At 42.5% G+C, this 24970-nt stretch overlaps 1 protein-coding gene across 1 annotated transcript in view; it reads right to left on the bottom strand.

Annotated features, from left to right (window-relative positions):
- The window catches only part of LOC141112014 (para-nitrobenzyl esterase-like), a 43073-nt gene that overhangs the window by 11439 nt on the left and 6664 nt on the right, over window positions 1–24970 (bottom strand). The window contains exons 2-5 of the mRNA XM_073604334.1: window positions 22991–23682; window positions 9121–9228; window positions 6681–6877; window positions 4011–4213 (exon numbers count right to left, since the gene is read on the bottom strand). Coding sequence (XP_073460435.1) covers window positions 4011–4213; window positions 6681–6877; window positions 9121–9228; window positions 22991–23682 — 1200 coding nt within the window. The remainder of the gene's footprint in view (window positions 1–4010; window positions 4214–6680; window positions 6878–9120; window positions 9229–22990; window positions 23683–24970) is intronic.

Below are 24970 nucleotides of genomic sequence, written 5' to 3'. Positions count from 1 at the left end.
TTGACTATTGCAACTCCCTTCTCATCGGCCTACCTCTCCATAGGCTATCCCCACTTCAGTCTATCATGAATGCTGCTGCCACACTTATCCACCTTGCCAACTGCTCGGTGTCTGCCACCCCTCTCCGCCAATCCCTGCACTGGCTCCTGATCGGCCAGCCAGTTAAATTCAAAATACTAACCACAACATACAAAGCCATTCACAACTCTGTCCCAAGCTACATCACCAAACTTTTCTACGCTCCTCTCAAGAACTCGTACTCTCAAGCTCTCTCGTTTTCTCCTCAAATGCTCGTCTCCAAGATTTCTCCAGAGCCTCTGCCATCCTCTGGAACTTTCTACCTCAACCTGTCCGGCTATCTCCTATTCTAGCTGCCTTCAGGCGATCCCTGAAAACTCATATCTTCAGGGAAGCCTATCACACCTCCAACTAATCTCTAAACACTTCCATCAGCTCATTCCCCACAGTTACAACCTTTTGTACCACCTGCCCCACCCTTTTAGATTGTAAGCCCTTCTGAGCAGGGCCCTCTTAATCCTCTTGTATCTTATTGTATTGTAACTGTATTGTCCCCCTTTTATATTGTAAAGTGCTGTGTAAACTGTTGGCGCTATATAAATTCTGTATAATAATAATAATAATTGTTTCAAGAAAGGCCTGGATTCTTTCCTAGATAAACATAATATAACTGGATACTAATATTTATAGGTAAAGTTGATCCAGGGAATATCCAATTGCCTCTTGGGGGATCAGGAAGGATTTTTTGGGGTGGGGGGGGGGGGTTGCCTTCCTCTGGATCAACTGTGGGTATAGGATTGTGTGTATAAAGGTTTTCTATTGGAGTGTGTTGGTTTTTTTTGTTTTTTGTTTTCTTTGTTGGTTGAACTGCATGCTTTTTTTCAACCAGATTATGAGAGCGCCTGAGCCTACTAGAGTGAGGAATAAGGTAAGTACAGTATTACAGCTTATTCCTCGATTCCTAGACTTAATAAGTATGTTAAAATACACACATACTTACAAAAAATAAACACTAATAAAACAAAAGGGAATTTTGAAAGCTGAAAACAATATTTTTTTTTTAAAAACTGATTTTTGAGATTTATATTAAAATTATACCCTTGAAATGGGCACTCCTCACTCTGCAAAAGTATTTTTTGCTGAAATCCCAGAGTTCAACTTTGAAAAAAAAATATTTGCAGTTTCCTTGTTTGTGTTGTTGGTGTTTTTATGTGTGTTTTAACATCTATTCTTTCTACAGGCATGGGCTGTAATAGCTTGCACCCAGGCATGGGCATTTTAGGATAAGCACTGTGCCTTGCTTGCATATAGGTTTTCCTAAAAGAGCCACCAGCTGAAGCCCATACCTCTCAACTTTCTAAGATGGGAACAAGGGACACCTATTAGCAAAAATGTGTAGGCATAGGACACCCCCCCCCCGTCACGCCCCCTTAAAGGAGAATTATACCAGAAAAAGATTGGTTAAAAACAGGTGTTAAAACACAAATGCTTTTCTTTAGCACTATTAATACTTTATGTTGGCTTTTGACATTTACAAATGCAACAATTTAGAAACTGGAGCAGGATCAGGGCCGCTCTGTGCAAAACCAATGCACAGAGCAAGTAAGTATGACATGTTTGTTATTAAAAAAAAATAGCTTTACCATCACAGGCACACTGTAACTCCTCCAGCATACCCATTTCAGACTTTCATAAAGTGTTATTTATATTTTTTATTTTGTTATGGCTCTTCGGTTAAGGATAGGTTAGATAAAGGTCAGTAGAAACAAAATAATTTTGGCATGTTTGTTTAACAGTTGGTAAGTTTTTAGGACACAAATAATCGTGTCTCAAAAAAAAAACAATTGTAACAAACCTGACCAAAGCCTGCCAAAAGCAGATCAGTCTGATCACTTCCGACCCAAGGCCATCATATGCCATCCTGGATTTTGAGTGAAGATATCTGAATGATGCCTGCAGCTACAGGCATCATTCAGATATCTTCTTCAGCTGGTGAATCCCTGCACCGTAAGAACAATCATAGTGGCTGATTCCCTTCCGCCGCCCTCCGGTTCTTCTACCGCCCGTGCGATTGGTGAGCCAGAGAAGGAATCCACCGGCGGCTGAAGTTCACCATAGAGAAGACCAGATGGCCCCTGGAAGTCTCTCTGACCTTCGGAGGCCCGAGCGAGATGTTATGACATCACATCCGGCCCGGCAGATGTAAACACTGCCGTGTACTCGGCTGGAAAGGCCAAGATCGTTTTTTGTTTTTTTATCTCAGTCTTTCCAGCCTGGAGGAGAGATCTGGGAACTTAAAGCGGGGGTCCACCTAAACCGCCAAAAAAAAAAAATATTAAAAGCCAGCAGCTACAAATACTGCAGCTGCTGACTTTTAATAAATGGCCACTTACCTGTCCCAGGGTCCAGCGATGTCGGCAGGCGATGCCGAGCAGCTGCCGCCACCATCCTAGGTGGGGGAATCAGGAACTGAAGCGTTGCGGCTTAATTTCCCGGTTCCCTACTGCACATGCGCGAGTCGCGCTGCGCATCGCAACTGGTCCCCGCTATCTCCTGGGAGCTGTGTGTTTCCCAGGAGACAGCGCGGAGGGACAGGAAGAGGCATAGACTCCCATGGGAGTCTATACCGGAAGTGGGTGCAAATACCTGTCTTAGACAGGTATCTGCACCCCCTCCCCCCTGAAAGGTGCCATATGTGACACCGGAGGGGGGGAGGGTTCCGAAAAGCGGAAGTTCCATTTTTGTGTGGAACTCCGCTTTAAAGACCCTGGATCTCTCCAAAAAGATGGACTTGTCATGCCCTATTCCTGTTTACATTCCTTGTAATAGGAATAAAAGTCATCCCAAAAAAAAAAATGTAAAAGGAAAGTGTAAAAATAAAGATAAAGTAAACAATAATAAAAATAAAAAATTGAAAGTGCCCCCGTCCCCGCATGCTAGCACGCAAAAGCAAACACATACGTAAGTCGCGCCCACATTTGTAAATAGCGTTCAAATCACACTTGTGAGGTTTTGCTTGTGAACGTTAGAGAGAGAGCAACAATTCTAGCCCAAGACCTCCTCTGTAACTCTAAACTGGTAACCTGTAAAAATATTTAAAATGTTGCCTATGGAGATTTTTAAGTACCCGAAGTTTGGCGCCATTCCACAAATGTGCACAATATTAAAGCGTGACATGTTAGGTATCTGTTTACTCTGCGTAACATCAACTTTCACATTATACAAAAAAATTGAGCTAATTTTAGTGTCTTGTTCTTTTTTAAATTCACAAAACAGTTTTTTTTTTCAAAAAAAAAAAACGAGTTTGATAAATTGCTGCGCAAATACCGTGTGACATAAAACGTTGCAACAACCTCCATTTTATTCCCTAGGGTCTCTGCTAAAGAAACATATAGATAATGTTTGGGGGGTTCTGAGTAATTTTCTAGCAAACAAAAAAATGATGATTTTTACATGTAGAAGAGGAGTGCCAGAATAGGCCTGGTATGGTAGTGGTTAATGAACCTGTACTTTATCTCTAGCACATGCATGCCTTCCTTTTACTTCCCACCTTTAGCTGCCTGGAGTGTGGAAAAGTCCTGCTTAGGTTTAAAGTCACATCTCAGAGCTTACACAGGGTTAAGAACATCCTCTTTCTGTCCCCATGTGACAGTGCTGGTCCCTAAGCAGCAAATTGCCAAGCACCAGTTCTCTCATGTGTGAGAAAGAGGAGTGAGTCCATTTTAGGTCTTTTAAAATTTGCTGTGACAGAGTTAATTGTTCATGTGAATACCAATGAATGGCATAAAACTGAGAAGATATTCTTGCGTTCTAACTGCGTGCGTGAACTCTATGGGGGGGGGCTGAGAGGTGTTAAACATTTTCAATAATGTTGGTATAGAAATTCATCCCTACTATAAAAGGGCCAGTTGGTTGTATCTGCCTCCTAGGCTAAAGGAACCCAACCTCTCCTGGACTTCATCATTGAATTCAAGAGATAATAATTATCTTACGCAAACTCAGTTTCTTGCAGGGAGGTACCGATTACATATGGTACGTCACTGTAGCCCTCTTTCTTCTCCTTCCATACATCCAGTGGGGGAGATGGCACCACATATCCATCCACTACAGGCAACGGGCCAATAAATTTATCTTTTTGTGGCAAGTCAAACAGGTCTTCCGCTGCCCATTCTGGGTATTCCTTCCAAGGGATGGACTAGAAGTAAAACATGTAACATTATATCAAACAAAAAATCTACCATAACCATTACTATAAACCAGTGTTTCTCAACTCCAGTCCTCAAGGCGCACCAACAGGTCATGTTTTCAGGATTTCCACTAATTTGCACAGGTGATTTGATCAGTTTTTACTGCCTTAGTAATTACCACAGCCGTTTCATCTGAGGGAAATCCTGAAAACATGACCTGTTGGTGCGCCTTGAGGACTGGAGTTGAGAAACACTGCTATAAACTACACTATTTATCTGAGAATAAACCCTCCATGTCTATATTTTGGGTGTATGTTGCTTGTGTTATATTGAAAAGGGGAACCTTTTACCTACAAAATAGTGGACCACGGTAAGGAAGTTCTTTCTTTAGGTGTATACAACATTATTGGTGATAAAAATTCATATATATATATATATATATATATATATATATATATATATATACAAACTAATGTACACTGTGCAATGACCACAAAAAAACTGTGAAAAGTGATGTGAAATTCACACCCAAACTAAAGTATGGGACCTCCACGTCCGGGCTCCAGTTCAAGATGGAAGACCGTCCAATTGGTCAAGATATGTCACAGAGAAGCAGTCCTCAGAAGCAGCCAACTTGTCAGACCAAATCCGGAGTAGGAGGACTCAAATGGGCATATGCTCAGTGAATCAACAAGGCATATGGTGCAAACACCAAAGTATGGGACCTCCATGTCTGGGCTCCAGATCAAGATGGAAGACAGTCCAATTGGTCAAGAGATGTCACAGAAAAGCAATCCTCAGAAGCAGCCAACTTGTTAGACCAAATCCTCTCAAATGTACAAAATACCCGGAGTAAGAGGTCTCAAATGGGCATATGCTCAGTGACAGTCCAATTGGACCGTCTTCCATCTTGATCTGGAGCCCAGACATGGAGGTCCCATACTTTGGTGTTTACACCATATGCCTTGTTGACTCACTGAGCATATGCCCATTTGAGTCCTCTTACTCCGGTAAGCCTCCTCACTAACCGGTGGTGGTTCTATTGTCTGTCTTCACCTCAACACCGATGTCACGTAGAATTCCACTTCTGGTTACATAATCTGTTTTCACAGTTTATCCAAGGACTGTTATTATATTTATGGTTTAAAAATCTTTATATGATGGCACATGGACTTTAGTTTGGGTGTGAATTTCACATCACTTTTCACTATTTTTTTTGTGGTCATTGCACAGTTTGTATATATATGAATTTTTATCACCATGAATTTTTGAGTGCTGCACAAAATTTTACCTTTCACATATCCCTTGATTACACTGGTCTTGGTGTTGTGCTGGTTGCTATTTGGTATACGTTTGCATGTCAGCGCGATATACACCAATTTTTCTATACAACATTATTACCATTATCAATCTGCATAGTACTGTATATGAATAGCACTGTTGCCCTTAAGAAGCCAAAAAAAGTGATGATACGCTTCATGGCCAAATGCTTGTGGACACCTGACCATCACTATAACTATATGAGCTTGTTGGACATCCCATTTTAAAAGCCTTCCAATTGGGTGTCATACCAACCCTACCCTACGCAGTTGTAACAACTTCCATTCTTCTAGGTAGGCTTTCCAAAAGAATTTGAAGTGTGTCTGTTGAAATTTGAGCCATCAAGTCAAAAATGCAATTGTGAGGTTACATGTTGATGGTGGATGAGAAGACCCGGATTCTGGCTTGCAGTGGGGATTTCATTTTTTCATAAGTGTTTAGTAAGGTTGAGGTCAGAGCTCTGTGTAGGTTACTGGGGCTCCTACAAAGAAACTCATCAAACAATGTCTTTATGGACCTGGCTTTATGCACAGTCATTCTCAGAGAAGGGTATAGGCCTCATGCACACTGCTGCTCCTAAACTGACATTTTTGGAGCTTTTGGCATTTTTTTGGCTAAGCCCTTGAACGCGCCTCCATAAAAGTCTTCGTGTCCATGCACGCATAGGCTTTTAGAGTAAAAAAGGCCAATCGCGGCTAAATGTGTCTAAATGCTCCTAAACATTTGAGCGTTGTTTTCATTTGAATGGCCAGAATAAATTAAAATTCTGGCCAATGAAATGCATAAATAATCAAATGTGCCTGAACACGTCTAAATGCACCAAAACGCATTTGAAAAAATCGGCTTAGGTGCATTTTTAACGCTGATTTTCTCCTGTCAGGAGAATAAACAATAAATGCTTATAATAAACCAGTGTGCATGAGGCCTAAAAGCACACAAGTGTCTAAAAGGTATGCTGTAGCATTAGGAGATCTCCTCACTCAAAACATCTGAATTCAATAATTTGGAGTGTTGAGGTGTCCACAAACTTTTGTCCATATGGTATATCACATCAGTTACAGTAATAAGCTACCCTACATGGGACAATGGGGTAAATGCAATATAAACCTGAAGCTTTTTATGTTTGTGAGCTTCTCACGTGTGGGTGACACTTACTTGAAGGATCTTGGTTATGTTCAGCTGCCTCAAACATTTAGTATCTTTGCAGCCTGTCTTATTCAGGAAAACCAGGTTGTCCTTCTCTGCCTCAGCCATAGTGGCCTTAAACAGAGAGGATCCACTCATATCAATGGCACGATGAAAAAGACCCTTGGCCAAAGGGGACACCATCATAGTCCACACTGAAGTCCCTCCTTTAATAATAAGAGAATTAATTTGAGGATGGACAGAAACAAAACATACAATGGATATAGAAAAGAACAACTATTTTGTTGCTTTGCAGCCTGAAATGAAGATAGACACATTTTTTGTTTTATCCAGCTGTATTTACTCATGCAACATATAATATCCAAGTGAAGGATAGAACACCAACATGTCAGAAAAAAAAAGCAAAGCCAGAATCACTGAGTTGGAAAAAGGATCACCCCCCTCACCCCATGTCAGTATTTTGTTGAACCATCTTTTGCTTTAATTACAGCCTTTAATCTGTAGGGATATGTCTCCACTAACTTTTCACATCTAGACATTGCAATAGCCACCCCCCATCAAATCATTCTCTGCAGCTATTACCTTTTGTACCACCACCCCCTCCCTTTAGAATGTAAGCTCTATGAGCAGGGCCCTCCTGTACCTTTTGTATTGAACTGTACTGTAATTGTGTTGTTCCCCCTCTACATTGTAAAGCGCTGCCTAAACTGTTGGCGTGAATAATAATAATAATAATAATAATATTTGCCCATTCTTCTTTGCAGAACTGCTCATGTTCAGTTAAATATAATGGTGACCTTTTGTGGACTGCAGTCTTCAAGTCATTCCAGATTTTCAATGGGGTCTGACTAGGCCATGCAAGGACATTCACCTTTTTCCACTGACAACTTTTTGGCAGAGGGCAGCAGATTTTCCTCAAGAATTTGACGGTATTTTGCCCCATCCATTTTTCCTTCTATCCTGACAAGTGCTCCAGTCCCTGCTTCAGAGAAATAGCCACATAACAGCATATTATCACCTCCATGCTTTACTGTAGGATTGGCGTTATTTGGATGGTGAGCTGTATTGGATTTCCACTGACATATCATTTGGTGTTGAGGCCAAATAATTCCATTTTAGTCTCATCTGACCAGAACACCTTTTTCCATGTGGACTCAGAATCTTCAAGGTGCATTTTGGCAAAGCTCAGTCATGACTGCATGTGGCCTTTCTTGAAGAGTGACTTTTTTCTTGCAACCCTCCCATACAAGCCAAATTTGTGGAGAAATTGTGATATTGTTGTCACATGCACACAATGACCACTCTTTGCCATAAATTCCTGCAACTGCTTCACAGTTGCTGTTTCCTCCTGGCTTTTTCATCCAGTTTGGAGCAACGTCCTGATCCAGGGAGGGTCTGTATTGTACCAAATACCTTCCACTTCTTAAAAAGGAAGTAAACTTCCTTCTAATGTTTGTACCTATAGGTAAGCCTAAAATAAGGCTTACCTATAGGTAGTGTAAATATCTCCTAAACTTGTACAATTTAGGAGATATTTACTGTATACTGCACCGATTACGTCATACGCTGGTGCCGATTCTTCAGTGCAGTGTGCCGTGACCGGTGGGAGTGATGCCACACGGCTCAGGCCAGTCACAGAGCCGGAGTCCGTGGCCCCAGAAAGAAGAGGGGCGAAGTTGGATGCGGTCTCCGGCAGGGACGACGCGGGCTTCGTTTGCAGGTAAGTGTCACATAATGTGCTAGTATGCGATACATACTAGCACATTATGCCTTTACTTTGCAGGGAAGAAAAAAAAAAAAAAAAAGACAGCAGTTTACCTCCTTTTTAATAATAGATTCGCTGTGCTTCTAGGCATTGATAAAGCCATTTAAATGTTTTTGTTTCCATCTCCTGACTTGTGCCCATCCACAGCTTTATCGTGGAGATTATTTGACAGGGCCTTGCCACCCATAGTTGATTATTTGTTTCAGTTGCACTACCAGGCACTGAAATGCTCCAGGAAAGCTCTTTTCGTACTGAGCTAATCAAAATGACCACAGTTGATCACAGTTGAAAGTCAAATGGCTTAATGTGCCATTGAGAATGTGATTAGCTACACCTGATTGAGTTCTCAAATCATATTTAGGAGGGGGAGCTCCTTTTTCCAACTCCATGATTCTGTTTTCGAATTTGTTTTTTTTTCTGACAAGTTGGTGTTATATCTTTCATTTGGATTTTATAACTATGAGTAATATCATGATGAGTAAATACCGCCAAAAGTAAGCTCTAATTGTGGGAAAAACATTACATAAATGTCATTTATGGAAAGTGTTGCATGACCACGCAATTGTCAGTTAAAATAACTCAGTGCCGTATAGACAAAAAAGGGCCTGGTCATGAAGGGGGTAAATCTTCTGGAGGTCAAGTAGTTAATATGGTTATAATTTATTATTAGAACATTGTTCTCACCTGCGCTTTGGCCATAAATCGTCACCTTGTTTGGGTCACCGCCAAAATATTGGATGTTCTTCTGTACCCATTTTAGGGCAGCCACCTGATCCATTAATCCATAATTTCCTGCAAGTCAGTGATTAAGGAATAGTGTTATGCATTTATTAAAAAAATAATTACATGTACTGTATATTTAAAGTTAAAGTCCGACCCCACCTTCAGGCTTGCACAGTCCTACAAGCTCCTCTCCTGTACTCAAATTGCTTAGTCTGATTTCACTGCACACTGTGAGCTTCTCATTGGAAGCTGCAGCAAGTCAGATAGGGCACACCTTTTTTCATGGTTTAAATATGTTCATAATCATCTACCTTGCTCCTCCCAGTGCAGGGACCTGCTGATGTCACTGTATCTAACATTATGTATGCAATAAAAACAGGTTTTTATTTTGACTTAGTATTGACCAATCAGGTGTGCTTCATATGCATGTGCTGACAAGGAACATGCAGACAGGAAACAGATTGAGCAGTGAGATGAGCTCATCAGTCACCTGCCGCTCCTTCACTGTTCTCATCAAATTCTTCAGTTGCTAAACTGACAAACCAGAACTACCATTCCTGGAAATTCAAAGTAGAATAAAAGTTATTAATATTCACCTGTCCTACATTCCCTTGCTGTTGCCAGCATCTTCTTAGTTCTGGTCTATGAGCCTCTTCATTTACCGGCGCAGGATGACGTCACTCCTGCACGTGTGCAGGAACCAGTTATCCCGGCACTATACCAGACTAAGCTAATAAAAGGTCCGCAAATGCACAAGCATAGAATTTGTACCTTAGAAATAATTGAAAGCCTGTATGCTAGAACCAATAACCACAATAATATTAGTTTGCATTTTGAAACGTGAATGTTTTGTGTAAAAAGCCAGGTCACCTAAAGACAAATTGCAGCATTTGGAAAGCTAGACTGAATCAGCAAAAGAGACAAGTTAAAGTAATTTATTGTACAGTACCCCTTCTCTTTATGTACGTGGAAGATGGCACTCTAATTATTTTAATTAAAAAAAAAAATCTAAGCTCTCATGTCACCCAGCTCTTTCCCAGCCTGCCTGCAGGGAAACAGTGGCAGGAGGAGCTTCTAGTCCTCTGCTGCTGGTCACATGTTAAAAAAAAATACATAAATAATATCAAATATTTTAAAGCATCATAAAAATATGTATTTGGTCTTAAATCTTTATTATTTTTGTGCAAAAACATCAGCCTGTTTCACATCTATTGTTTGTAAGTGCTCAGAATTACAGGGAGGTGAAGCCTCCATCATTCAACATGTAATATCCCTCTACCATAGTGTTGAGCTGTTTAGGCATGGAGGAGGAGGAAGGGATTGATTGGGTTGCCATTTATCTAGAGTGTATACCCCCATGTGTGACTCTAGAGTCATGTGGGCTGCATAAATGAGAAAAAGAAGGAAATTAACACATTAGAAAGGAGCTGAAACTGGAGCATGCTCAGTAGATGTTGTAACAGCTGTCCTACACAATCTTAGGCTGCAGCAGGGAAACAGACAAGATAGGAGGGACAGTGCACAGCAGGATCAACCAGGTTTTTTGCAGAATACAAAAAACGAATCCCATAGTGACCTAGTGAGTACGAACAGCATGAAATACAACATGTACTGACAGTTTTTTATGTGGTTTTAATGACACTTTAAGGGTGTTAGGACTGACGTTTGGGTATCGCAGTATTTAGACCAAGTAAACAGTATATGTACCATATCTGTGGAATCCCCATGGAAGCTGGAAATCACTGATATAGGCACCACTACTCCAGTGATCTCCACGAGCTCATGGGTCCCATGCCAAGTGGCTGCCTTGCTGCATTGTGAACACGAAGGTTCCTTGCTCTGTGGGACCACCATTCAGGAGAACACTCTGCATTATCTATGAATGTAAACCATTCTCTTATTAGATGAGGTGCGGCTGTGATGCTTCAGATACTAATTGTGCACCTCATAATTTTTTTACCTGGTGCATTGATTCCGAAACTACAAGGCAAATGTCCAATCATAAACATTTTTTCAGGATCAAAGCAAGACAGAGAATTACAACAGCTATGGACAATATATGGTTTCAGTAGGAATGGCAGAGGGTTTTCTACACTACCCTCTATGCCAAACAGCCACCAGGAAGATAACTACATTTTCCTGGTCTTAAAAGTAACCTATCGTCAGTGAAGAAGCTTACTAAGTAAGGAATATGCACTGACATGCAAAGATGACAGCTGTATTATCACAAAAGGAATCCGCATACTAGCTAAAGCAAAAATTACAGCTGAACTGTATCAGCTGAAGTGCAGTGGAGTGGTTAACTCTGTCAAAGAGGAAAAACCATTGAACTGTATTCACACCTGACACTGTCGTCTTGGACATGGGACACTGCTCTCCAAATGTAGTGTTTATGGTTGTGGTTAAAAAGCAATTTTGGTCACATCACTCCAAATGACTTTGTGCGTAGTAATGGCTTTCTTCTGGCGACTCGACCATGCAGCCCACTTTCTTCAAGTGCCTTCTTATTGTGCATCTTGAAACAGCTACACCACATCTTTTCAGAGAGTCCCGTATTTCACCTGAAGTTATTTGTGGGTTTTTCTTTGCATCCCGAACAATTTTCCTGGCAGTTGTGGCCAAACCTTTAGTTGGTCTACCTGACAGTGGTGTGGTTTCAACAGAACCCCTCATTTTCCACTTCTTGATTAGAGTTTGAACACTGCTGATTGGCATTCTCAATTCCTTGGATATCTTTTTATATCCCTTTCCTGTTTTATACAGTTCAACTACCTTTTCCCACAGATCCTTTGACAATTCTTTTGCTTTCCCCATGACTCAGAATCCAGAAACGTCAGTGCAGCACTGGATGAAAGATGCAAGGGTCTGTCAGGAGTCCAGAAACTCATTGAAGAAATAAAGAAAAAGAATTCCAAAAAAGGAAAACTTGCGGTCGGACTTTAAAGGCACAACAAACAGTAGAAATATACAAAAATATTAGCATTTATTGAAATATATATATATATTTAATACAAACAACAGGGACATGAAAGAAACATCGATAAAAATCATATATACAAAAAACAATCTATATATGATATGAGCCCTAATGCGTCTACGCGTTTCGTTGTACACTTCTTCAGGACACATTTGGGGTTCAGTAGTTGCAAAGAAGAGAAAGGGGGTCTCACTATCCAAGAATAAAAACACACAGATTACAATAAACATATAATAAAAAGAAAAACACTGTTTATGCCGAGACAGAGGACCACGGCACATGTATACAATGATTATATCCGGTCTTCTATGAATATTCACTTTGATACGTTATCCCCTGTTTGAAAGTATCATACCTAGACACTCGTGATCATTGATTCACAGGTAATTTTTTTTTCTTTTCTGTTCCATATTATGTATTTGATTTGAGTTATGATTTTTTATTGGTTTTTAGGTGGTTCCTGGGTGTTGTTTGCCTGGTGATTCGCTCTGACCCCATTGCGCCACCTTGCTTTTTCCCTTTGTTTAAAATTGCTTTGTTGATCACTGATTGATTAATATGTGATTCCTATTGCAAGGTAACAATCTCTGCCATGGTTCTGCTTTGTATACATGTGCCGTGGTCCTCTGTCTCGACAAACAGTGTTTTTCTTTTTATTATATGCTGTAATCTGTGTGTTTCTATCCTTAGATAGTGAGTCCCCTTTCTCTTCTTTGCAACTACTGAACCCCAAATGTGTCCTGAAGAAGTGTACAACGAAACGCGTAGACGCATTAGGGCTCATATCATATATAGATTCTTTTTTGTATATATGATTTTTATCAATGTTTCTTTCATGTCCCTGTTGTTTGTACTATATATATATTTCAATAAATGCTAATATTTTTGTATATTTCTACTGTTTGTTGTGCCTTTAAAGTCCGACCACAGGTTTTCCTTTTTTGGAATTCTTTTTCTTTATTTCTTCACAAACTTACAGATGAGGCATTTTGAGTGCTGTTTCTTTTTTGTATCCGGAAACTCATTGACATTTTATACACACTAATTACAAGCAAGCAGATCACAGGTGAGGATGGTTACCTTTTAATAGCCATTCTAAAAAAACCTTTGTGTCAATTTGTGTGCATGTTATCAGGCCAAAATCACCACGGTATATAAACTTTTGATCAGGGTCATTTGGGTAGTTTCTGTTGTCATTATGATGTAAAAAGAATAAACACAGTTGATAGATAATAAATGGCTTCAGCCAAACACTAACCATGAATGAAAAAAATGTTTTGCGTTATCATTCATATTCTCTTAAAAATGCCCAAGAAATCATAAATTCTGCCAGGGTATGTAAACTTATGAGCACAACTGTATAACACACCCAAAAAGTGTGGTAGAGTGCAGAACTAATAGTCCATGAGTGGAAAAACTGATAATACAGACGTTACTTCCATAAACGGAGGCTCAGTAGCTAGGCTTGATCTGACACCACACCAGGTCAGTAAACGTGCCTCCGCTTCCCCAATCAGATGTACACTCACCAGCACAAGTTGTCTCACACACACTCGTGTTTTGGCATATACGGCAGTAAACCCCTCAGGGTTTAAGGACATCCCATCGGATAGAGTTCAAAAGTGATCGCAATATTTGGAGAAAATGAGATTCCAAATAGTGCGATAACGTACATTTGGAATTTATCTAGCCTAATGGTAGTACACTTACAAAAAAGTAATTAAAAAGTCACATTGACAATTTAAAAAGATGCCAGAGATATCAAGTTGCGGAGGACATCAGTTGTACACCAAATCTCACCCGACCACCTCATCAAAACACACGGAACGGTGATACGTGAACGTCACTTCCGGTGATACGTGAACGTCACTTCCGGTTGCCGTACAGCCACGTCCCACGTTTACCTTTAATTGCATTCTGGTAGATTTTTGTATTTTTGTATTTTGTATTTCATGTTATTTCCATTCAAAGTGGCTGCTATATCTACAACTGTTTGCACTATTGATTAGTGTTTTCTGTAGCGCAGTGTTTAGATCGTTATTAGTGGTGAGATCTTACTGTTTTCTAACCTATACAGCCTAACCTGTGTATAAAAGATATATACAGTGTACTTATACAGTGTACTTACTATTTTCAATACAAATCGTAACCACCCCAACCTATAACTGGCCTTTGCAGCAAGGAGCACATGAAAGGACGACACATGTCAAAAAACAACAAACAAAAATTCCCAGCTCACTTACCAGCCAACCTGCAACAAACTGAATTGACCTTGTCTAACAGTTCACGTTAGAATCAAAGGGTTTAGTTTGCACGCATTTGCAAATTCATGCATGAGCTGCAGCGGTCCCGTCATGGCACCCCAGTGTACTGCAGTCCTAACGGTATAATTTTGAGAGTCCACTAAGTTGGAGCACGTATATAATAATGAATAGGTTAAGCGCAGATATGCCTGGAGGGAGCCCGCTCCTCCATAGAGGTATAGACACACAATGGAAACCGAGCAATAGCACCATGGCAGTGAAGTTATCAAGTGTGTCCCCTCACCAATTTACCAACAGTACAAACAAATGGCAACCACCCCAACCTATAACTGGCCTTTGCAGCAAGGAGCACATGGAAGGGTGACTGTCAGGTTGATAACCGTAGGACGGGTAATTCTGCCAGTATTCCTCATGGTGGCGCCCTTCTGCCTATTTAAGCCTGCTGCTGGTGCATGCTGGTTGCTGGATTATCATCAGCTTCCTGTGTTCCTTGTTCCTGTTGTGATATCTGCTTCCTGTTACTACTCGGCTTGCCTGACTGCTCCAGTATTCCGCCTGCATTGACCCCGGCTTGGACCTGACTATTCTTCGGCTCCACATCTGTACCTTGATCGTCCTCCTGTGTTTGACCCCCGGCTCGGCTACCTTCTCTGTTCCTGATTATCCTGCTGTACCTCACCCTGGACTGATTCCTGTGCTGAATGACCATTGGCCTGGCTCTGACTCCGCTCCCGGTTGCTCCACGGCTCCATACCTGGAATCCCTCCTTGCACGGTTGCCCTTCAACCTTACCAGCGCACCCCAGCAGCTCCCTGCTATCTGCTACTCAGCAACAGCGCTCTGGCAACCCGTGCACCTTTGGGCATCGTACTCCCTGTCTCACTCCCAGGGTTACGCTGCACTTAGCCGCAAGGGGCGCCCCCTCTGCAATTCGGCCTCACATCCAGGACTCTGACAGTATAATCCAGCCATGACTGAGGCCGGCAGGGGTGCGTCCCCAATAGAGGCTTTATGCCAACAAGCCGCTACCCTTACACGAGTGGTCCAAGTTCTTCAGGAAAGATACCTTCAATTAGAAGGAAAACTACAACATTTTATGCTACCATCTGCCTTTTTGGATCCTAGTTCTTCCTCCACCAATCTCCCTGCTACGGCATCTTCAGTACTGACTTTGCCCCCAGAACCGCGGGTACCTACCCCTGAACGTTTCTCTGGAGACCGGCAGAAATTCAGATCCTTCAAGAATGCCTACCTGTTATATCTGGCTCTGCAACCCCGTACCTTTTCCACTGAGACTGTCAAAGTTGGCTTTCTTATCTCCCTGCTAACCAATGAACCCCAGGCATGGGCCCACAGGTTATGGGAACAGAAGGACCCAGCTACTAGTTCAGTGGAAACGTTCTTTACGGCCTTGTCGCAATTGTATGAAGACCCCCAGCGTACAGCCACCGCTGAGGCCGCTCTGCATTCTCTTCAACAGAAACGGCGCCCGGTGGAAGACTATACTGTGGACTTCCGCCGGTGGTCTGCCGATACAGACTGGAATGAGGCTGCGTTGAAATATCAGTTTCGCCTGGGGCTTTCTGAATCCCTTAAGGACGAGTTGGCCAGGGTCGGCATCCCTGCTACCCTCGAGGGGCTCATTCAACTATCCATCCAGTTTGATAGACGCCTTCGGGAGCGCCAGGCTGAACGTTCTCAGACTCCCAAGGTGCTGGTACCAGAGATCGGCGCTATGCCTGTTGGTTTGGTGCGATCCGCACTGACTCCTGAGGAAAAACAGCGTCGGCGTCAAGCCAATCTCTGTCTATATTGTGGCCGAAAGGGACATTTCCTGAGCAACTGCCCCATAAGGCCCAGCAAGGTACCTAAGAACTTTCCAGTGTACTTCCAGATGTCCGGAACTTCCACTTCTCACCTTATCCTTTCCATCATGCTACAGTTGGCCGACAAGGGGGTTCAGCTTCAGGCCATAGTCGACTCCGGGGCATGCAGTTGTTTCTTGGACTTGGACTTAGCACTAAAGCTCGGTCTGGCCCTACTTCCCAAGAACCGTAGATTGGAAGTTCTCCTGGCTGATGGCACCCTGCCTAGTTCCGGTCCTGTGACACAAGAGACCACTCCTCTTTTGGTTACTACTCCTGATGGTCATCAGGAATTCATACGTTTCGACATTCTAAGCTCACCTATGTTCCCCGTCATCTTGGGTACCCCATGGCTCCAAGCCCACAACCCCCAGATCAACTGGATCAGGAAAGAAATCCCATTCACTTCACCTTATTGCCTACAGCACTGTCTTGCCCCTGAAACCAGTAATGTAGCCAGTTGCCTGTCAGTTCAACCTGTACCTGTCAACAACCAGAGTATTCCACCGGCCTACCAGGAGTTTGCAGATGTCTTTGACAAGAAAAAGGCTGATGTCCTGCCACCACACCGGTCATACGATTGTCCAATTGAATTACTCCCAGGAGCCAAAATCCCATTTGGTCGCATATTCCCCCTCTCGGAGATGGAACTAGGAACATTGCGACAATACATTGATGAAAACCTGGAGAAAGGCTTCATCCGTTCCTCCTCTTCTCCTGCTGAAGCCGGAATCTTTTTTGTCGAAAAAAGGGACAAATCCCTAAGACCATGTGTGGATTACAGGGAGCTCAATAAAATCACTATAAAGAACCGTTACCCTCTTCCTCTAGTTCCGGAACTTTTCCAGAGACTCCGTACTGCCCGAATATTTACTAAGCTTGACCTTCGAGGAGCCTACAATCTCGTTCGCATCCGAGAGGGTGACGAATGGAAGACAGCATTTAGAACTCGCTTTGGACATTTCGAGTACTTAGTGATGCCATTTGGATTGTGCAACGCCCCGGCCACATTCCAACATTTCGTAAACGATATCTTTCGAGAATTTCTGGATTACTTCGTCATCATCTACCTGGATGATATCCTGATATTTTCAACCACCCTGGAGCTCCATCGTACACATGTAAGGACAGTTCTGCACACTCTACGTAAGCACAAACTCTATGTAAAAGCAGAGAAGTGTGATTTTGAAAAGGAGTCAATACAATTCCTGGGGCTAATTATCTCAACTGGTGGTGTTGCCATGGACCCGCAAAAGGTACAGGCAATCTTGGACTGGCCAACTCCATCGGATAAAAAGGGAGTACAAAGATTTGTGGGGTTTGCAAACTTTTATAGGAGGTTTATAAAGAACTTTTCCTCCATCATCTCACCAATCACCCAAGTTACCCGTTTACATACTCGGTTCCTGTGGTCTTCAGAAGCCCAATCAGCTTTTGATAAGCTCAAATCCCTCTTTACCTCCGCACCTATCCTGCAACATCCTGATCCGGCCCTCCCTTACATCTTAGAGGTTGACGCCTCTGAAGTTGCCACAGGGGCAGTCTTATCCCAACGTCAGGGTTCTAAGTCGTTACTCCATCCTGTGGCCTTCTCCTCGCGGAAGATGAGTCCGTCTGAAAGGAATTATGATGTGGGAGATCGAGACCTCTTGGCTATTAAAACTGCCCTGGAGGAATGGCGGTACCTCCTTGAAGGTGCTCAGCATCCCATCATGATATTCACGGATCACAGAAACCTGGAGTATCTTCGCACTGCTAAACGATTGAGACCCCGATAAGCTCGATGGGCCTTGTTTTTTGCCAGATTCAATTTTCATATCTCCTTCCGCCCGGGGTCTAAGAACGGGAAGGCCGATGCCTTGTCCCGGATGTTTCCTGACACTTCCGAAGAAATTACTCCTAGCACTATATTGTCTACACAGAATTTCCTCATGATTCAAACCGACCTGAGTTCCTCACTGAAACAAGCTTCTTCCCAATGCTCTGAACCACAGTGTTCCAGGACTCTGACAGTGACGCATTTCAAAAAACCACAAGCAAAAATTTCCAGCTCACTTACCAGCCCACTTCGGTCTGGTCTCTTGATTTCCTGTGTCAGCCTGCGGCCACTGAAGGTGGGAGGAGGGTGCGCTCGACAATGGCTGGTAAAGCCTGGAGCAGTGACGTTAACCATAGGGGCTTCTATGGCCCATCTGTTTTTGGCGCTCCTCCTCTCCTCTGCAATTGCCGCTGACTAACACAAGGGAGCCGCATCACGTGACTGGACTGAAGTGAGCTGAAAAGAGGTACCTATATAAACCTTTCTTACACACAGAGTGGTGGCTGGTGCTCCATTTTTGGGCAGGGGCGGCAAACAAACCTTGCATTAAGATTGGGGGCCCGGCGCATGGATTAGGGGACGGCGCCCCTGCGCCCCTAATGGAGCAGCCACCACTGCTTACACAGGTAGTCAGCATAGGTGTTAGGAGGAGGAAGGGGGCATTTTAAGATTAGTTAGGTTTGTCCCAGAATTCTACTTTAATTCATTCAGATTTATTTGATCATGAAAGTTCAGACTCAAGGAAAGAACTAGTATTCTCTCAAATTCTTTGATGACTACTCAAGATATAATTTGCGCTTACGTGTTACACAGCAAAGATGAAGTTCCAGATAAACCTGAAAAATATCTTTCCCAAGTAAGCTACACATTTTGCCAAATGCCAAAAATACTCAGATAATGGCACACAAGTGTTTTACACAAGCAGTTCTCAGGAAGCACATAATTGTGTTCAGATTACTGTACCATGCAATCCAGAACAAAATGGTGTTGCAGAGAGAATATTTATGTTCACTATATGTGAAGGTGGCAGAAGCAGGATTTTTGATGCGGATATGCCAACAACAGAATGTCAAGAGGAAATTATGACAGCCTACTATCTGCAAAACTGCCTACCTTAACCTCTTCAATACAGGGCACTTATAAACCCTTCCTGCCCACACCAATTTTCAGCTTTCAGTGCTCTCGCACTTTGAATGCCAATTACTCAGTCATGCAACACTGTACCCAAACAACATTTTTGTCATTTTTTTCACACAAATGGAGCTTTCTTATTGGTGTTATTTAATCACCACTGGGTTTTTTTTTTTTTTTTTGCGACATATGTGAAAAAAGGAGGACAAGAAGTTCTCAAAAGATCACTTATCCGGCGCTTAGGGGAATGTACTATTATAGTAGAAAAAATATGTGAAAAAAAGAGTGAAAATTAAAAAAAAAAAAAACACTTTTTTTTTAGTTTCTATAATAAAATTTTGCAAATAAGTAATTTTTGTTCATAAATTTGGGCTAAAATGTATACTGCTACATATCTTTGGTAAAAATAATCCAAATAAGTGCATATTATTCGGTCTGTGTGAAAGTTAGTCCGGTTTCACACATGTGCGGTGCGAATTGAAGCTCAGGTTTCACTGGGAAGATAAAAATCTGTTGTTAAAAGGCTTCTCTGCATTCCAGCTGCGGATCAGTGAGGAGGGAGGGGGGGGGGGAGGTGTAGTGAGGAGAAGGAGAAAATCCTTGTTCAGAACGCAATGCATCTGCGAATCAGATGCGTTCCCATAGGAGGTAATGGGCTTGTAATTCGCACCACAATGCCCAAAAAATGCACACGTTTTTTGTGCAATGCGCAGTGCGAATGCAACGCACATATGTGAACCAGATACATTCAAATGAATGTATTTTAAAATGTCCTGCAAATTGGATGCGGTGTAAGCCGCATCTAATTCGCATAGGTGTGAACCCGGGCTTAGAGTCTACAAGCTATGGTGCAAATCATTGATCACACCTGATGCACTGACTGCCTCATTTCTTGAGATACTAACAAGCCAGAAAAGTACAAATAACCCCCTAAATTACCCCTTTTTGAAAAGTAGACAGTACAAGGTATTTTTTGAGGCATGGCGAGTTTTTTGAAGTTGTAATTTTTTCCCACAATTCTTGGGAAAATTAAGAATTTATTAATATGACTTTTTTTGAGGCATAATGAGTTTGAATGGTTAATGGTTTGAATGGTTCATTTTTTTCCAAAAGTCTTCGAAAAACATGAAAAGAAAATGAAAATGTATCTTTTGTTTACACAAAGTGCTCAATTTATAAGATATTTCTAACACATAGCAAAAATTACACCCCAAAATACATTCTGCTACTTTTCCTGAGTACGGCGATACCACATGTGAGACTTTTACACAGCCTGGCCACATAGAGAGGTCCAGCATGCAGGGAGCACCATCAGACCCTCTAGGAGCATAAATTACACATAAAATTTCCTAACTTACCTATTACACCTTTGAAGGCCCTGGAGCACCAGGACAATAGCATTACCCAAAAAATGACCCCATTTTGGAAAGCAAACACTCCAACGTATAATCTATGAGGCATTATGAGTTTTTTTAACATGTCTGTAGCGCCCTGGGGTTTAGTCAGGGAGTTCCTCACCAGATTCTTTGTCAGGAGTAGCTATAGGCCTTGCTTTGTGCACTGGTCCAAATCATTTGGTGGAGGGGGGATTATCGTGTGGGGTTGTTTTTCAGGGGTTGAGCTTGACCCCTTAGTTCCAGCGAAAGGCAACTCTTAAGGCGTCAGCATACCAAGACATTTTGGACAATTTCATGCTTCCAACTTTGTGGGAACAGTTTGGGGATGGCCCCTTCTTGTTCCAACATGACTGCTCACCAGTGAACAAAGCAAGGTCCATAAAGACATGGATGAGCAAATTTGGGGTGGAGGAACTTGACTGGCCTGCACAGAGTCCGGACCTCAACCTTTGGGATGAATTAGAGCAGAGACTGCGAACCGGGCCTTCTCATCCAACATCAGTGCCTGACCTCACAAATGAGCTTCTGTAAGAATGGTCAAACATTCCCGTAGATACACTCATAAACCTTGTGGACAGCCTTCCCAGAAGAGTTGTAGCTGTTGTAGCTGCAAAGGGTGGGCCAACTCAATATTGAACCCTATGGACTAAGACTGGGATGCCATTAAAGTTCATGCGTAAAGTGTGCGTGTAAAGGCAGGCGTCACAATACTTTTGGTAATATAGTGTATATTTATTAGCTACAGGAATCTCTGAAGAGTTACAGAATTCTCCATGCAGACTACAATAATGTAACAAACCAGCAGAAGTGTAATATTTAATGAAACACTTAAAGCGGAGTTCCACCAATTTAAAAGTCAGCAGCTACAAAAAGTGTAGCTGCTGACTTTTAATAATCAGACACTCACCTGTCCCACGTTCCAGCGATGCGGGTGCAGGAAGCCTTGCACCTCTCCCCCTCCTCTCCGCGGCGCCGACATTCTAACTGTGGGTGCCTGGCTGTGGCTTCACAGCTGGGTGCGCACTGTTCATTCACAGCTGCGCACTGTGAATGGCCTGGCAATCTTCTGGGACTTGTGACGTGTCCCAGAAGATTGCAGGGAGGGAGGGGGGAGAGGTAATCTTCCTTGCGGCGCCAGGGGAGGAAGTGGGAGCTGGGTGCCTGTACAAACAGGGTACCTGCTCCCCCCCCCCAAAAAAAAATGACATGCCAAATGTGGCATGTCAGAGGGTCACCAGCACTTAAAGCGGAAGTTCCATTTTTGGGTGAAACTCCACTTTAATCATCAGAAGCCTTGAGTAACACAGTATTCACTGTCAGAGCAACAACCTGAGCAAGAAGCCCCACCAAGTAGTACTGCAGGAAAATGACCAGAACACCATTAAAAATAAAATTGGCATTAGTGATTTATCCTCTGAAAAGAGAAAAGGTGAACCACCTGCAAGATTCAGTAAGGGCAGCCCAACTTATCATATATGGTTTGTACAACACAGCCCAAGCCGTGATCATGGTTAAAAAGCTACTTATCGGAAGGTTTATATGAAGAGAAGACATCTCTCGACCAACTCCAAGCTTGGGAACTTACTGAATACAAAGGTGTAAGCACATAATGGAAACAGCTTAGCTAAGGTTGTAAGGAGAGGAAGATCTTCTATCGAACAATGTACAGTACAGACGACCATTGGGGAAAAGCTTATACATTGCAACCACTAAACTTCCAGATATACGAGAGCAGCCATGTCACTTCTCTGCAAATATGTGAGTAAACCCCCGACAAAAGGGACTGGAATAAAATTATTAGTCAAGCACTACTCATGATATGAACCTGAGATTATCTTCAAATGGTGACCCGTGAACTTCAAAAACCAGATGGGGCATACAGTATACGAGAAGTAGTTGTTGAGTGGGGTGTTGCTGTATATACAGATATAGGTGTACTGTAACAACCATTTTCATATATTATAGGTCAGTAGTAGGTGGTAGTGTTTAAAGTTTGTGTGTGATAAGGTTTTTCCTAGTGGAACTGCATGGTTATGATATAATTTACTGTCCCTATGGCTCTTTTTTCTTCCCCCCATAAAAACAAGGGCTCAGCCTTGTGTCCAACACCAGCTTGGCTGATAAGAGTCATATATGCAGCAGCTTTCCAACAGGATACTCTATCACATTCGTACATTGAGCACTGATGTGGCTGCACCCTAGCTATAAAACACAATAACTGCACCTATGTCTCCATACTGCCATTTTGCACTAAGCATGGAAATGGCTTGAGGAAATGTCAACTATTAAAGATGAAAACAAGTACAGAGGGTTTAGAGTTTTGTTGTATTTCAACGTTAACAGATACACAATCTATGTACGTGTTGTGTTGTAGTTACCAGAGGTGTTGGTGGGAGATCCTTCTCGAAGTTCTGCTAAAGCCAGGAATCCAAACGCATTAAGACGGTAGTTGAAGCTGACATGGACGGTATGGCTGACCAGGTCTTCGTTGGGACAATAGCCAGGCTCTGACCCACTGGCAATTAAAAAGTAACCTCCGTGGATCCAAACCATGACTGGCAGCTTGGCTTCATGATCAAGTGATGGTGTCCACACATTGACATACAGGCAATCTTCTGAGCCCATCACTGTGCCCTTCTCACTCAAAGGCCTCACTTGGGCACACATGGACTTGAACTCTGTGGCAGTGAGAGTGTCATTCCAACAGGTGGACTCCACAGGAGGCATCCAACGCAATGGTCCAGTGGGAGGACTGGCATAAGGAATTCCTTTAAACATATAAACATGGTCACAATGATGACCACGAACCTTTCCACACGATGTTGATACATCTACCAATGTACATGCTGACTTTCCAGACAGATAAGCGAAACCAGCTACCAGCAAGCAGAACAGTATCATCCCAACACCTATAGCAGCGAGTGTCTTGTAGGTTGGAAAGATGCAGGAAGAGTCCGTTTTATCAAAGTGCTGCTCTAGAATCGTTACTTCTTCTTCTTCCTCCTCCTCAGAGTTCACAAGACGCTTAAACTCTGAACGTGAGCCTTGCTCTCCTTGAGCATTCCCACGACTGTTGAGAAAAAAGAGAAACATTTTAATACTTCCAGTGACCTACAAGAATAGTAATAACTGCTAGGTGAAGTCTATGTAAGGCTGGCCATAAATAAGGGTTTTTTTTGTCCCATTCTTAAAACATTGGCTGAGGATAGCAAAACCAAAACTATCATTGATTAAAGTGATTGTAAAGCCTAGTATTTTTTTTTTTTTTTTTTTATGAAAATAACAAATATGTCATACTTTGCCTGCTCTTTGCAATGGTTTTGCACAGAACATTCCTGATCCTCCTCTTCTCAAGTCCACCGCCGCTGGATTCTCCTCTTCTCTGTGCACCCCCATAGCAAGCTGCTTGCTATGGGGGCACATGTGCAAGCTCGTTCCCAAGCCACGTTGTCTCTGTCCATAGATACAGACAGCGCAGATCATCCCCGTCCCCACTCCTTCCTCACACCATTTGATTGACAACAGCAGGAGCCAATGGCTGCCTGAGTCCCTGTGAGAAGAGGAAGAGAGGGGAGAGAAGACTGCAGCCGGGCACAGTGCTGGATCTGTGATAGGCTCAGGAAAGGGTTTAGAGAGGGAGGGGGGGGTGTTTTACCTTAATGCAGGGAATGCATTAGGGTAAAAAACACCCAGCCTTTAGAACCACTTTAAGTGACATAGATTCCTTTTGAAACATAGTTAGGAAATCATTAGGAACACAAGTGTAGAAACCTTTAACTTGGTTGTAAATTAGTATGAGGAAAAAGACATAAGACCGTTTAGTGGTAAATTAACTCAATATATTGGTACGGGTAATGCCCCGTACACACAATCGGAAATGCCGCCAGCAAAACTCCGATGAGAGCTTTTGGTCGGAAATTGCGACCGTGTGTATGCTCCATCTGACTTTTGCTGGCAGAATTCCGGCCAGCAAAAGGTTGCGAGCAGGTTCTCTATTTTTCGGTCGAAAAAAGTTCCTATCTGAAAATGCGTTAGTCTGTATGCAATTCTGATGCGCAAAAAAAGCGCATGCTCGGAAACAGTTTGACGCATGCTCGGAAGCATTGAACTTCATTTTCTCGGCTTGTCGTAGTGTTATACGTCACCGCGTTCTTGACAGTCGAAAGTTCAGAGAACTTTTGTGTGACGTGTGTATGCAAGCCAAGCTTGAGCGGAATTCCGTCGGAAAAATCTTGGATTTTGCTTGTGTGTACGGGGCATTAGAGTAAATTTTTTGAGCATAAATGAACACACAGAAAGTAGGTTCAGACACCGTCCACTAAACAGTATAATCACTATGCTAAGGTAACTTAGAATAG

Source organism: Aquarana catesbeiana, linkage group LG11 (assembly GCF_042186555.1).
Source record: "Aquarana catesbeiana isolate 2022-GZ linkage group LG11, ASM4218655v1, whole genome shotgun sequence".
Lineage (NCBI taxonomy): Eukaryota > Metazoa > Chordata > Amphibia > Anura > Ranidae > Aquarana > Aquarana catesbeiana.
The sequence above is the reverse complement of the archived record's forward strand: the minus strand, read 5'-3'. Positions and strand labels throughout refer to the sequence as shown.